This window comes from Arvicanthis niloticus, chromosome 15 (genome assembly GCF_011762505.2).
Source record: "Arvicanthis niloticus isolate mArvNil1 chromosome 15, mArvNil1.pat.X, whole genome shotgun sequence".
Taxonomy (NCBI): Eukaryota; Metazoa; Chordata; class Mammalia; order Rodentia; family Muridae; genus Arvicanthis; species Arvicanthis niloticus.
In genome coordinates, this window is record NC_047672.1 from 62356660 (window position 1) to 62372113 (window position 15454).

Sequence of the window (15454 nt, forward strand, 5' to 3'; positions counted from 1 at the left end):
AAGTGTAGGACTTAGCCAACAAGAGAGCACTGATAGAGCAAGAGAAAATTAGCCAGGCTGCATAAAACAACTGCCTGATCCCACCCCACTTCCCCACCCCCCACTATTTATCAGGTTCAAGTAGTATTTATCAAGTCTTGGTAGAGTACCTGTTAGTGTTGTCAAAGGCAAGACAGATTCAGTATCTATAACATCAGATGCCTGGATAAAGCCATGTGGTGAAGGAACAATAAGTATTGTTTCATCATCAATTGTCTGATGAACTTGGTGTACTATACTGGGAGACTCTAAATCCTATATAATATTTTAAAAGAGAAAACAAAAACAAAAAAAAAAAAGAAACTGATTTACATTCCCCCAAGTAAGTCCATGTTAGTTAGTACATAGCTCTCAAATATATTCCATTTTAAAATTAGAACATAAAGGTTAAGACCTTAGAGAAAAGAATTATGTTGCACTGTGGGATATATTTAATTCCTAAAATCTTCTATTACCCAGACCACCCAAAGGTGATCCAGGAGTCTATGCCAACATATGCCTCTCAATTTGTTGCCTGTGCAGAGAGGACACTTCAGCAAGGAACTATATGCCCAGGTTGTTTGCCTGCTCATTTCTGTCAGCAACAAGAACTCATTCACGTACACCTTTTGAGTTTATATACTCTTGAGTCTAAAGAAAAAAAGGAAGGTTGAGAGCAACCGTCCTCAACCCCTTTGGGGGTTGCATATCAGATATTTACATTCCAATTCATAATAGTAGCAAACTTATAAAGTAGCAACGAAATAATTTATTGCCTGGGCATCACCATAACATGAGGAACTGAATTAAAAAGGAAACCAGCTACAGTCTTCCACACAGCTTACCTCAGTAACATAAGCACTGGCTAAGTCAGAAGGCGGTTCTTCCTGCTTAAGGTCAGTGTTGGCGATTTCTTCCTCTGTTCTGACCATGACACTATTCATCAGTTCTGTGCTATTTTGGTCGCTGAATTTAGACACGTGAACATTATTAAATGATGGTTGTATAGCCATCTTAGGCTGAGGAATTTCATCTGGGAACGTGTCTGCTTCTAGTGCGTCTGGAGGCTCAGGAAAATCAGATGAATGAAGATCACTGTCAACTGTCAGTTCTGCTTGGGATAGTGAAGAAGTGATGTCCTCTGTAGCAACCGTTTGAATGATGACTCTTGGTGTGTGACACTGAACTGTGACATTGTCGCTTGTGTTCAACAGGTGTTCTGGCTGTAACAGATTAAAGGAAACTATCAATGACAAAATGACTAACTGACCCCCTTTGCCAATATCTCCCTTTCCCATAACTTTCACCTCTGCATCTACTTCATCACTTTTCTAGCCTGTGTTTAGACCCCTTTGAGTCCCTTCCTCTTGTACATCTCCTACTTGAATGGGTATCACTCTTTGTTAAAGAAACAGTGGAGATTACAGGTGTACCCATGAAAGAACTGCATGCAAAATACTGTACCAAAGACAAGTAGTATGAAATACTCTGATACCCAAACTACTTTACATTATTATCAAGTAATCAAGCATTCAAAAGTTCTAATTATATAACGTACAGATAAAGCATGAACAATGATCTGCTCAGGAGAAGCAGGAGCAGCCGCTGCCAGGGTTACTGTGGGGCTTGTGGTCAGGGTTAGGGGAAGGCCTTGACTCGAGCTTGTTTGAAGAAGGTAGGTGCCTGGAGTACCAGTGGGCTGTAAATGGAAAGACTGAAGAAGAGAAAAGAGATTCAGCATAGGTACAAAAGCCTATAGATTAACTCTACATCTGTATTTAAGACCGACTTGAAGAATTTAGTAGCTAGCAACTGCACTTTCCAATCATGAAGGTACCAGATGATAAAGTGAACATTCTTTATTACGTAAACTGTCTCCAACCACCTGAGATATAATGAATAAAGCATTTCCTATGTCTTTTGCTCCTATGCATCTCTATGTTCTGGTTTCAACACAGTAGATTCAGGAGCCGCCATGGGCAATGCAGGAACCCACTTTTCAATCACCTCTTTAAACTTGGTGCTATAGTTAAACAAACAACCAAAATTCTAAGACGAGCAAGATGTCTTAGTGAATGAAGGCATTTGCCACCAGACTGGAGTTTGATCCCCAGGATCCAGCAAGTAGAGCAGACTTGCGGGTTATCCTCTGACCTCCATCACCATAAGGTATGTGCCCCCTACCCCCATAACAAGATGCATTAATATGGTTTTAAAAGGCATACTAGCAGTGCTTATTGACTTGAATGTTTTTATAGCATAATGTTAGGAAATACTCATGCATTCAGGAAAATGAAGACACTACTTGAAGAGATGGTTAACTAGAAAAACATGTCTCTATGAGGAGTCTGGGTTACCCTAATAACCTACAGAATAAGTATTTTATATATTAGGTGGTGGGTAAGCTGGATCAATTTTTCAGTTTAATACTGTCTTGGCCAAAATCTTTCCTGTGCCTTGAATCCCTGAATACAGGTTTTCTCATTGCTAACAAGGAGATAATAGCTACGTCTCATGGAAAGGCTTGTAGACATAAAAATTGTTAAAATGCCTATCAGCCACGGGGAAATTAAGTTTTTCTCTGCTTTCTCAAAAAGTGAAAAGTTATTTAGAAAATATTTTTTCTAAATGTTTTAAGTATTTACTGCAGATAGCAAGGCATACTGTATATACATATATACATTCCAAGTGTTTTAATCCACTGAAGTATATATTTCAAGAAAATTACATGTATGGGTGTTTTGCCTGCAGTTTGTGTGCCCAGTATGTTCTTGGTGCCCACCATGAAAAGAAAAGGGTGGAACTGAAATTAGCGATGGTTGTGAGCTACCCTGTGGGTACTGGGAACAGAGCTCGGGCCCCTTGGGAGAACAGCTACGGCTCATACTGCTGAGCAAGTTCTCCAACCCTAGACAGACTCTTAACACATTTGTATAACCTCCTAGGAAAAACCTGTAGCACAACACCCAGTACAGTTTCCCCTTTAACTCCTTTCCCCAAGTAAAGATAGTAAGTTCTGTTTCTATCACTGTTAAATATACTGTACATTCCCACTGTAAGACCACTTTAAGTCAGAGAGGGAAAGAAAATCTGTAGATACTCTGGCAATCTTCCAGGGAACTAGCAAAAGGTACTAACTAAATTATTATATCAATATCTAATTCTTTAAATCTTGAAGCAACATGAATAGTGTTTACTTTTTCTTAATAAACTAGAGGGAGCTAACTCTAGGCTTGCTTTAGGAAGGAAGACATGAACTGGGGCTTTTGCTTTTTAGATTTTCATTGCCCCTCAAAGAAACCTTGTACATTGAAAATATGACCTGTTTCCTCCCAGCTAGAGGCAACCAACATTTACTTCAACCCTATCCAAATGTTTATTTGGAGAATTTCAAGTAAGTGAGAGCCACAAGAGATTTTCTTTGACTTACGGAGCTACATGTAGATAAATCCATTGTTAAGCCAAAAGTGTATTTTAATATTCGGACTCACTGAAGAGCAAGTTGGTACATTATGGGTGTGTGCTTGTTTATCAGTGATTGTATGGCTGCAGCTTCTGCTCCTACCCAGCACAATAATCACCTTGCTAACCCAAAATTCAAAACTGAGCATTCAGGTATGAGTTCTTATGTCAACAGACACTTTCCTTTCTCTTAGATGAACTTGCTGTTAGAATTTGATAATTTGATAGCAAGTGTGTAGCGTGCACACATGTACAAGTGCATCTGTAGGCCAGAGGCCAACATAAGTGTCTTTCTCAACTTATGTGTTAAGACAGTCTCTCTTACTGAAATGGAGCTCCCTGACATGCAGACTGACTGGCCATTCAATCCTGCAGTGGTGCAACTACAGGTACGTATGAGCTGCCACGCTCAGGTTTTCTATATCAGTGTTGGGAATCCAAGGTCCTTATGCTTACACAGCCATCTCCCCAGCTCCTGATAAACTGTTTCACATTTTTACAAATAACAAGGTTTATTAACTAACCATGAAGGGCTGGAACTAGCAATTGTGTACACAGTGGCTAGTATTAACTGCTTACTCAGCATACTCAATAAATGCTACCAAGAGTTCATGAAGGCTCCACCACGCTCTCTCTTAGTAATCAGTCTGATCTAAGAGTCAGCACAAAGTTAGACCATTTACTCAGTACTACTGTCATTTTGGGATGTAAAAAAACCATTGGTTTATGTTCACATGGAGAAGCAGCAGCATGACAATGACATAGAATTGGAGGTCTCATTTATGTCTAGACTGTCCCTCTGGCCTCAGTATTCTAATTTCATCTATTCAGACAATAACAGTTCTATTAAAGATACCTGATCTTTGTTTTGCATAAGAACAGCAGATAACTATTATCTCAAGTATTACTCACTGGAAGAATCTCAAATGTTTGTAGTGTTCCACTGTTTAGTGTTATTGTTTCTGAGTCAACAGAAGCAGCAGGGGAGTCTGTTGAAGCTGTAGTAAGAACAAGGACAATAATAAAATGCTTTGTGAAGTTTCTCCAATGGATTCAGCTGTCATGAAGGAAATTTCATAATGAATGATTTGCCTGTAAACCTAAAGTTATATGATGGACTTATCTGGGATGGTACAAAGGTCAGACACACACAATAGCCAATAGCTAATGGTAGCCCACTGCCAGCTTTACTAAAATAGCCATGCCTATTACGGTTTTTAAAATACGCACGCTTTCATGCTTTCTAGAAATCAATAGTAACACCATAGGCCTCATAAACCAAAGATACTATTGGAATCGTACAAGAGGTTTGCTGTTAACTCTTGGTGTATGTCGGAAAGTGGTGTCAGTGTTAGGAAGCAAGAACACACCAGGGCTAATGGGGAAAGACAGAGAAACTTAGAGTAACATTTTCTGCAAGTTTTGGTAAGCACTATAGATGTGGACTGGCTTCTCTTAACATGAGGTGTTAGTTCTAGTAAGACTGCTTCTTCCATGGCCACTGAAAAGTAATTTAGTCCAAATTCAACATTTAGATTTTTATCTGTCCTACCTCTATAGAGTTATGAGTAAAAGTAATTTTAAAACCAAATGAATTTTTGATAGTACTTTTTCAGAAGACCATATTTGAGGGGGTCTAATGAGCAAAATGAAGAGACTGGGGTCAGAATGCTAACAATAATGGATGGGTTACAGAACTCTCACTATACTCACATATCTTACAGGAAATAATAAAATACTTTTAAAATCATTAAAAAGAGATGGTAGGAATGAGTACTAAGGACCCATTTATAAAATATTTGCTGTCATCTTAATGAATATTTGTCATCCTAATGGTAGCTAACACTCTCCTGGATAATTTATTAGTAACATATATTTATTTAGACTAAAACTTCTCTCACTTCAACTATAAAATAAAAAACATGGAGGGCCAAATAATGAGTAAGACAAGTAATATAATTTGTTTAAATGTTTCTAAAGTAGCTTTGTTTGTGATGCAGGTGATCAAACATAGGGCTTCACCCATGCAAGGCAAGTGCAGCCCCCCTCAAAGGTAACTTTGAAAGTCAATGCATATATAGACACATATGGTCAAATCAGTAGGTGCCCACTGTTTCTAAACCAGGGCACCAAGACACTATGTGTGTGTGTGTGTGTGTGTGTGTGTGTGTGTGTGTATGTGTGTATGTATGTATTTATATTTGTCCTAATGAAAGAAAACACTATTAGCAACTTATAGATGAAGTCAAGAAACACAGCATGTAATAGGAGGGTATCCTGCAAAAACTGACTCCAAATGCAATAATAAAATGCTCAGGCGAACACCAAGTGTAGACTTGTGGACAATAATAACCTTTTCATAGGCAAACAGCATCATGTAGGACCACCACCACCACCAAAAAAAAAAAAAAAAAAAAAAAAAAAAAATGGGGTGTGTGTGTGTACAGCATCCACACCAAAAAGGGGGGAGGGGTGTATGGTAAATAAAGATGGTTCCAAGAGCTGGAACTCATCTCTGTCACTACAATCAGAGAGTTGTCAGGAAGGGGGGAAGGTGCACGTGGAGCTGAAGTGAAGTCTTTCTTCTCTCTATATTGCTGGGTTCCTGAAATACTCTAAGCAAGAACTGACAAGCAAAGATAACTGAGATTAAAGACATTTTTCTGCATTACACTGTCCCTTTACTACCTTAATTTTTTCCCACCTTTATAAAGATCCCATTTTTAAAACACTCTACCTCAGATCCAGCCCCCGTTGTGTGCATTCTGGACTAATAATAAATGGTGTGTCACACTGAATTCTATCTCTCTGTTTGCTAGCTAACGTTTTAGGAAAAAGTTTTCTATTAACCAGTGATTTAGATATCTATTTGATTAATTTCTATAAAATCCTTATCCTTAATTATAAAATCTAGAAAGATTATTTAGAAATACTTATAGCTGCTAGGCGGCTGAAATTCTTCTTGTCACGCATTCATTCTTGTGCAAATGTTAACTGAGGTAAACAGAAAATGCCTTAGATCTCTCAATCCAATTTCCATCAACACTCTAGAAGACTAAAAGGCACTGGAGCCATTAACTAGATCCTAGGCCCAATGGCAAGGAGTCTTGAGGTGCCAACACTTACAGACGTGGGTGATCTGGACTGGAATCTGCAACGCTGCCATGGGGCTTGGAGAGATGGCTGTATTATCTTCCAAGCGGGCGACTCTGATCTGAACATGCTGTACACTGGAATTGCAATTACTGTTTGGAACTCCAGATCCTGATTTATTCTCCAAAAGCACTGGGTTGTTTTTTTGGTTCTCATGTAACTGTTTAAGACCTTTTATTAAGACTGAAGGGAGATGGGTAGACAAAAAGAACATTGACTCTCCGACAGACCACCATCTAAGCAACAAGGGGAGGAGGGTGGGAGGAGGGTAAGGAGGGAAAGTATTTGGAGTAAATAGTTTATACTGCACGTGAGAACTGTTCAGATAATATAACATCCATCATAACATTAAAAAAGGTTTAAAAAAATTTTTTTGGAGATGGGAGTGGTCTTGCTATATTGCCCGGGTTGGTCTCCAATTGTTAGACCTAGTGATCCTATATCTTAGCCCCTCAAGTGGCCTGGACTTACATGAGCCACCATGCTTGCCCAGATTTTAAAAATACTAAAATCACACTGTTCTTGCCATTAGAACTACAATAAAATGAAACGGGTGGACATTGTTAAGGGCATGGAAAGAGAGTATCTTCTGTGTCCTACGTCTTCTGGTACAATTATTTAGGAAGTTTATTTTGAAATGAATAGTGTGCATTATTCCACCGATGACTTAAGGGCTGCACTTGACTGCCAAACAGTTGTATGTACTTAGGTCCTTCACTCTAGATTCTGCTGGTTTTGGCGAGTGTGAGGGATGGTGTCTGTAGTGATTTGCCTGCCTTTGCTCTCTTAGTGCTGAGAGTACAAGTGTTAACCACATGTCCAGCTTTTGCTCCTTCGGGGTAATCTACATGAATCTTCTCTTACTGTGACCCTCAGCATTGAATTCTCCTTTGAAAACTCTAAGTTAGGAGTGCCATAAGATGAGAAATTTGTTTGATAGCCTAAAGCAGACTCTGTAACTTAGGTCAGCACCCAAGATCTCTGGATTTAGTGACGAGAGTAGAAAGCCATAGAGCCTGTTTTCTACCAAAGAGTACCAGATTTTACTCCAAATAACTTAGTTCATTTTTTTAGAAATATTTGTACTAAATGAAACAATGTAAAATTTATTTCCTCTTTATAGTTTACATGGACCAACATGAACATATGTAGTAAACTCGTCCTCCCCTTACAGGCTTTGGGAATTACAAATCGCATGGATTCTTCTCTAGAGGAGAAAAGACAAGTACTCAAAGAACAGGGCAGTTTAAATGAAAACCTGCCATAATGGCCTTACTTGAGGCAAAGAGCGTCTATCTACTACATTTTTCAGAAGTAATACTGTAAGTAAGTAGTACATTACCAGGAAACGAAACATCCTTATGGTTTGCAATTTGCCTTTTGATGGTCCACCATTTACTTCGAAGCCACTGTGGTGAACGGACACTGCTCCATCCCTCAGCTAAAAGATCCCAGTTTATGTCATTTTCATCGGCTACGTCAAGCTCAGCTATCCTACAGATTAGAAAACAAATCTATTAGATCTTAAATTTTTAAGATTATTTATATAAACTATATAAAAATGACTTAGTTGAGAAAAAACAAAATGGAAAATGAAACAAAACCCAGCATGACAATATAACCAAATCATCAGGTCTTAAAAGTCTATTATTTCCTAGCTTTTATTGTCACTTTGATGAAACTGTATCTATTATGTTCTGAAAATTTCCCCACTATATTTTGTTCATTAGTTTTTATGGTTGAAACAAAATAAAAACCAAATTTACAACCACACACACACATACCTGCTGCCATTATCTTAAAGCTATCTGCTGAATTTCTGTGAAGCAGAAGTGTTTACTTTGATCTAACTTGATGGTGCACGTGACTATTATTAAGTCCTTGTTGCCGACTGTGGCACAGTAACCAAGGACTGAGGCACATGGGTACTGAAGTGCACTTACTCTACCCTGTTCCCACAGGCTGGGCTGAGACACTCTGGAGGACAGCGGAAAGGCAGAAAAGCCTAAAGCCATTGCCTTAGTCTCTGCATCCTCGTTTGGTACTTTGCTTGGGCACTAATCAACCATAAAGGAACAAAGAGCTCACTGTAAAGTACTCAGATCTTAACAAGGCTCTCCACAGAAAGGCTGCTTCTCATTAGGCACTCAAGGAAATCAAGAGGAAAGTCAATCGTATCCAAGCAGGCTTTTGTTGCTAAAGATTTGAGATACAAACCTTAGGATGAGATTGATTTCATCTTCCTTGGTCCATTCAGTACCTCCACTCTGTTTCCAGTTCAGGTAGTTGAGCCATTTAGAACGGCATTGCTTTTCTGAGCGGGTACCCACTCTTTCAGCTACAGCTGCCCAAGACACACCCTGTGTGACGATATCCCCCGGCTCCGTGCTTGTTAATTCATGAACTACCTCTGCAAGTCTCTTTTCTTCTTCTTCTGTCCATTTCCCTGAGAAAGCAATCATCCAGACTACATTGTTATCTTCTCAGTCATTACAGGATCCACAGGACCCAGCCCTCTATGTCCAAGCACAAATGCACAGTATGAGTAGTTCTGTTAATCAGTTTCGTTTACAACAGCACTCAGCAAGAAACCACATGTACTCACTAGAATTACAATTTATTGGCTTTTTAAGGATATATTACCTAAAACATATCTATGAAGACTTATTACATATCCTCCAGCTGAATCAAGCCCTTTGTATAGAAACAGTTAAGTGGGAGGAGCTTGACTGATGACTCTGTGAATTAATACACACCCTAGCAACAATGGAATACACATAGAGGCTGTTCTTACTAACAGTAAAACATAAAGGATACATGGAATAACATCTCTGAGCTCATCTACTGCAGTAAGAATTGGATTTACCCATTAAAGTACCATCCCAACTCCAAACCACTGCAATGATGTATTAGCCAATTATGACACTAATATTCATATACATTTTCATTCCTGTATTTTCCAAATCTCTAAGCTCATTAACAATATCTAATGTTTCTCTGTTTTTTTTTTTTTTTTTAATTTAATGAAAACCGACTCCCCCCACCTCCCCACACAAGAGCAGAGACAGAAAGGAACTTAAAATAATTCTTTCCTTTTGTTTTGGGATACCACTTGATAAAATGTTGTAGAAAACTTTTACCCTTTGTTATTTCAGAACCACACTCATGGAGCCTGTCCTTTCCCGAGTCCCTGTCTGGACGACACTGACAGACTAGGACAAGGCTCTGCTTCGCCAGCACAATGTGTATGGCGTGACTACACTGTCTTGTGGCCCAGGGAGAAGCCACCAGAAGCCATACTGTAAGGCAAAAGGGAAGCTGGCAAGTCCATCAGGCCACTGTCATCAGAGAATGGCAGTGTCTGCCGACACTGTGCTAACATACTGTTCTGTGCCTACAGCAGCCCACAGAACTTCTGGAGCGTCATCCAAAGCTTCTGCTCCCTTCCTTAAGCTAGCCACACCAAAGAAGGAATAAAAGTTGGTGAAATTCATGTTAACGCTGTCTTACTGGCAATGACTATGGTGAGGGAGATAGGAGACATATCCTTGATTTTACCTTAGGTAAGGGGGTAAAGAAAAACACTGTTTAGAAGCTGAAACTATACTTGAAAAAGTTTCTTAATTAAAAGACTGACTATGGATTATGGATCCTTCAGGAACATTAGGACCGAAAGAGGCCTATGAAAGTGCCTACTGTAACTTGTTTTACATAGGAATTAGGGCTCAGAAAGAGTAAAGACAATGACAGTTTCTACAGACTACCGTTTCTCACAAACACTAGGTCTGACGTTTATCTCAGTACATTTGTATATATTAACAGGTATGTGCAGACCTGTCAGGATACTGAAATACTAATAACCATAAATTTGTTTATGGAAAACTGTAATTCAAGTCTGAGATCCAGAAAATATATATAAAATCCTGAAACATGCACAGGTTTCTTCCTGACTTGGGATTTTCCTGAACCTTAAGTTTACATAAACATAGGCTGTTGTTCAGTTAGATGGCCTTATATCAAAACTACTTCTGTCTTTAAAGAATGGTTTCCTGTGTAGAACAGTTTTAAACTGATACAAAACTGCAACATGCTAGACTTAAGCTTATTTGAAAATGGGGTGTTGCTGCGTCCTTCTTATCAAGGTTCAAAGCATAACACTCAGTTGGCTTGATCTATTAAACCAGAGAGGGGAGAGTAGGAAATGATGCTTCAAAATAGTGGCAGACACACAGTATTTGCAGAGGCCGCCGGAGGCTCCCAGTGATAAGGGAAGCCCGCAGCAGCACTGACAGTACCTGTGTTGCAGGTATCCTTCATCAGCCGGCAGCGGTCCTTGACGGAAGAGGCACTCCTTCCTAGGGCCGCCCCTATTGTTGCCCAGTCATTGCCATGCTTTATCCGGAGCCTAGAACAAGAGTCTGCCCATCAGCATTTGGTTCAATTGTTTTCTCCCTTTTAATTTCACCATTTATTCTTCATTCTTCTTCTTCCCTTTTGACTGGTTTGGAAGTTGTGGGCAGCAATACTTTTGAGAGCCAAAGTTTGAAAGTATGGCCTTTTATTGGGTGGGGTCCACAGTTGTCTGTGGGTGAAAAAAAAACAGGCAGCAATTGCCCTTTTCCTGGGTCAGAGAAAAAATAGGTAACTTGGATATGTGTTCAAAAAGACCAAATTTCCCCTCAGGCTACCGACACAATTCCCAGACAAGCCCCAAAGTTTTTCCTTTTGAGCATATTGGTAACAAGTATCTTTAGACATTAAAAAAAAACTCCAACAGTTCCTTATCAATAGGATCCACTTTCAATTCTCTTCAGCTATACACAGACATACACATAAGTGCACACTGCACTTCATGTGTATAGTCTTAGGTCAATGAAACAAAATTACGCTTCTGAAAATGGAACAGCCCTTCATTCCAGGGAACATTCACCAGGCCTTAGTTTTATAGCAAGCCTTTGATCCTGGTATAAATTTCCTAAATTTAGTGTTCAGGCCACTGAAGATACTCATTTAATTTCTTTTGGACTACCTATTAGTGGTCTCAACAAGTACCTGGTAACTGACAATAGGAGAGCAATTTGTCTATCTGGGCATACCTGATATATCTTCTAAAAGAAATTCATGCTTTTTAGAGCCAGATGAAATTATACCAGTCTTTCAAAAAAGTTAACAACTGCAGTCATGAAATCAAAATAGAAAACTTACTCTTTGAGCTTCTCAATTTCTTCAGGAGTGTATCTAAAAATTCAAAACAAGGGAGAAATCAATTAAATACAGAATGCTGCTCAAAATATTACCCCAAACCACTTTTATTTAGAGGCCTGAATCACACAGCATATAGATAATATTATTAAAATGTTTTAAAGGGAGTTCTTAAAAAGTTAAAAATAAATGCTTCTGCATTCTTAAGAACTCCAATTACTTTTAGCTATAATATACATATATACTCTGTCACTTTCTCTATGAAAATCCAACATTTCAAACAGCTACCTGCCTTATGTTATCTAGTTAGATCTCTGAAATCACAAATGCTCAGTAGACTTATGAATAACAGTGCATGATAGGTAAAGAGAAAAAAATTCTTATTTTTTTTCTAGCCAGGCAGATACTCTAACACATTTCTCTGTTTCTACACAGCCAATGCAATGTTCCTTTTATATATTTTTAAAAAAAATGTATCTGAACATTATATAAGGCCGACCATTTTACATCCAGTTGTACTACACGGAAGGCTTTTGAGAAGTTAGCCAAGTGATTCATTCTTGAGCCAAATAGTTCTGTTTGTTCACCATCAGAAAATGTTTCTTCCCAGGCAGCTTGCTGATGAACTACAGGAGGCCTCATTATGCATCTAACATCCAGAGACAAAAGCAGCAGCAAGACCACAAAGTAATCACACCAAACATCCCTGATATCTTTCCATAAATGCTGCCTTTGGCAGACATCTAACCATTATCAGCTAAGTTATCTTCCACTCTGGTTTTATTTAAAATCAAATGAAGTCACTATCCTACTATTACTATATTCCCAAATCAGAAAATGAAGAATGAATTTGGAATTCTTTTAACAGTTTCTACATTTTTAACCACCCCAATGTTTGTTTAGTCTACAAAGGAACTCTGACTTAGTCAATTCAATCAAGTTAACCTAAGTAAGGTAGTTCAGATTCTAATTCTTTAAAAAGTCCTTATTATGAGGTTTCTCCACATATCTAATACTTACAAAATTACAAAATTATCAGTAATGATTCATAGCTGCCTCCACTTCAGAAATTAAGTTTAAAAACGATCAGTTCCTTAACCACTCCCCCTTGTTCCATGAAAACATGCACAGTCCAAGTTTTCATACTTTCCCACATGGTTCCTGTCATCATACATGCGCAGGACTCTTCTATAAACTGCAAACAAAGGCCGGTTCAGCCCCCACGCTATAGTCCTGTAGAAATCTTTTCTTTCGTCTTTTGACATCTCAAAGATGATTTCTGTAGCATCTTTTATTCCGCGAGCCTAAATGGGTTACATTTCTTTGATTTAGGGATTTCTGATACAATGTATGTGGGTACAGTATGCTTTTAAATTAGTTTTAATGTTAAAAGTCAACAATGACATTAAGAGAACGACTATTGCTAATAAATCAAATATAAACAATGCTGTATTAATTATTCATGTGACACTTAAGGGCATAAAAATAAACTATCCAATTCAAACAACTCAATTTCTGTTTAAATCATTTAAAAATCATTAAAAATTTAAAAGTATACTTGAAACAGGTACAAGAAAATCAACAAAGCAAAATTAACCACCAGCAATCAAATAAATGGAAAGATAAGCTTAGAAATTGGTTTTTTGAAAGGATGAATTAAGAATAAATTTTGAAATATTCCATTTCTGGCAAAATAAGACACAAATACTAGAAATGAACAATAACAACAATGAAAAAAAAATGGCCCAAGTAGAAATGCTCTAGCCACTGACCAACAAATGGGCATTGTGAACAATTTTATAAAAGTTTGGATTTATATAAAATGACTAAACTCTTGACCAGTCAACTTACCAAAATGGATTCTGGAAAAATGAAAATCAAATAGACACAAACCAGAAAATTAAAAAAAAAAAAAAATCCATTACTACTGATCTTTCCATAATGAAAGTGACAGGCCTGAGTGATAATATCAGTAAAACACTACAAATAGTCAAGAGGTAAGTAAGTGTGTTGGTAACATCTGATTTATTAGGCTAGCATAACCTCAATAACAAACTAAATGAGAAAAACTTCAGAAGATAATTTTAGGGCAAGGCTCAAATCTTAATATTGATCCTGAAATTTTACTAAATTAGTACACTGAAACTAGAACTGTATAAGACAATTAATTTATCGACTTTAGTCCACCCAGTAGTAGTAGCTTGTTGAGTTTCAAAATAATCATTAATCCAATGACTCAAATCAGAATATTTATAGATAACATGTCAAATTTTAAAATATACAGAAAATACTTATAAATAATAAAAATTGTGCTGAATCAGGGTTAGCTGCAGTCAGAATAAAAGAACATAACAGAAACACATACGTAAAAATAATTATTTTCAGAGAATGCTATATATATACATATATATATAAATATAATTTTTTGAGAAAATAAACCAAACAAATAATAAAGCACTGTGTCAAGATACCGAATATGAAAATAATAAATATTTGCATTTCTTTATAAAGCTTACAAAAGTCATGGAGAACATAAAATTAAAAAATATTATAATACTTATACAGAGTTAGTGTAGTTCCAATAAAAATTGTATCAGGATTTCATTTTTTACAAACTAAGATTTTTTTTTTAAAGAAGATTTTTTATTTTATGTATGTGAATACACTGTCTGTTTTCAGATACACCAGAAGATGGCATCAGATCCCATTACAGATGGCTGTGAGCCACCATTTGGTTGCTGGGAACTGAACTCAGGACCCCTGGAAGAACAGTCAGTGCTCTTAACCGTTGAGCCATCTTACCAGGCCCACAAACTAAGTTTTTAAGAAAAGAGTGCTAAAAATAGACACAGCACTCAAAAAGGAACCTGCCCTGTCAGTCAGGCATTACTGTCCAAGAGAACTTTATGCTGGTAAAGGTAACAACAAAAAGATAAGCTAGAAAAAAAGCTGGACAAGGCTTTCACACCATACACATTGCTGCGGCAATTGTCTTCCACACATAAAAAGAACTGAAGGCCTACCTCACTTTAATTAAGGGGATAAAAATCAAAATCAAATGCAAAATTATAAAATGTGAAGAGGGCAGTAATTTCATAGTTATTTCATACCCATGAGATGCCATCTTACACAAGCATGCAAAACAACAGGAAAAACTGATACGAAAATTAAGAATCTTTGCCCATTAAATGTTATTCAAAGAAAAGAAGAAGGGCCCTAAATTCTGAAAAGGTGTATGTAATGAATTACTTATAAATCCTTACTGATTTTACTTGAAAGTCAACAGCATAAACATAAAAGAATGAAAATAAGCATTTCCTGTGTAATAAGCAACCTGAAATATATTTGTTCAGTGAAATACTGCTAAACAAGTCAATAAATGATGTTTAAAAAAAATCACAATACAGAGCAAGAGGAATAATGCATAAAATACCATCTCTTTACACAAACGTGAAACCAGGTAAAATTACACTGGTATATATCGTCTAAAACATTAGAATCTTTTCTATTATTTATTCAAAGAATTTTAGGACTGTATACAATTAAAAGGCAGATTCAAAGAGCACCTATAATCTCAGCACTGTGGGACAGGAGCAAGCATGCTGGCCCTTCTCAGGTT

The 15454-nt window shown here is 37.4% G+C and overlaps 1 protein-coding gene across 2 annotated transcripts in view; it reads right to left on the bottom strand.

Annotated features, from left to right (window-relative positions):
- Window positions 1–15454, bottom strand: part of Dmtf1 (cyclin D binding myb like transcription factor 1) — a 39201-nt gene that overhangs the window by 1330 nt on the left and 22417 nt on the right. The window contains exons 8-17 of one of the 2 annotated variants that reach the window (XM_034518903.2): window positions 12982–13139; window positions 11839–11871; window positions 10929–11038; window positions 8851–9079; window positions 7976–8127; window positions 6607–6816; window positions 4393–4478; window positions 1577–1732; window positions 864–1241; window positions 150–294 (exon numbers count right to left, since the gene is read on the bottom strand). In XM_034518903.2, coding sequence (XP_034374794.1) covers window positions 150–294; window positions 864–1241; window positions 1577–1732; window positions 4393–4478; window positions 6607–6816; window positions 7976–8127; window positions 8851–9079; window positions 10929–11038; window positions 11839–11871; window positions 12982–13139 — 1657 coding nt within the window. The remainder of the gene's footprint in view (window positions 1–149; window positions 295–863; window positions 1242–1576; window positions 1733–4392; window positions 4479–6606; window positions 6817–7975; window positions 8128–8850; window positions 9080–10928; window positions 11039–11838; window positions 11872–12981; window positions 13140–15454) is intronic. The other variant, XM_034518904.2, reaches the window with a different exon arrangement.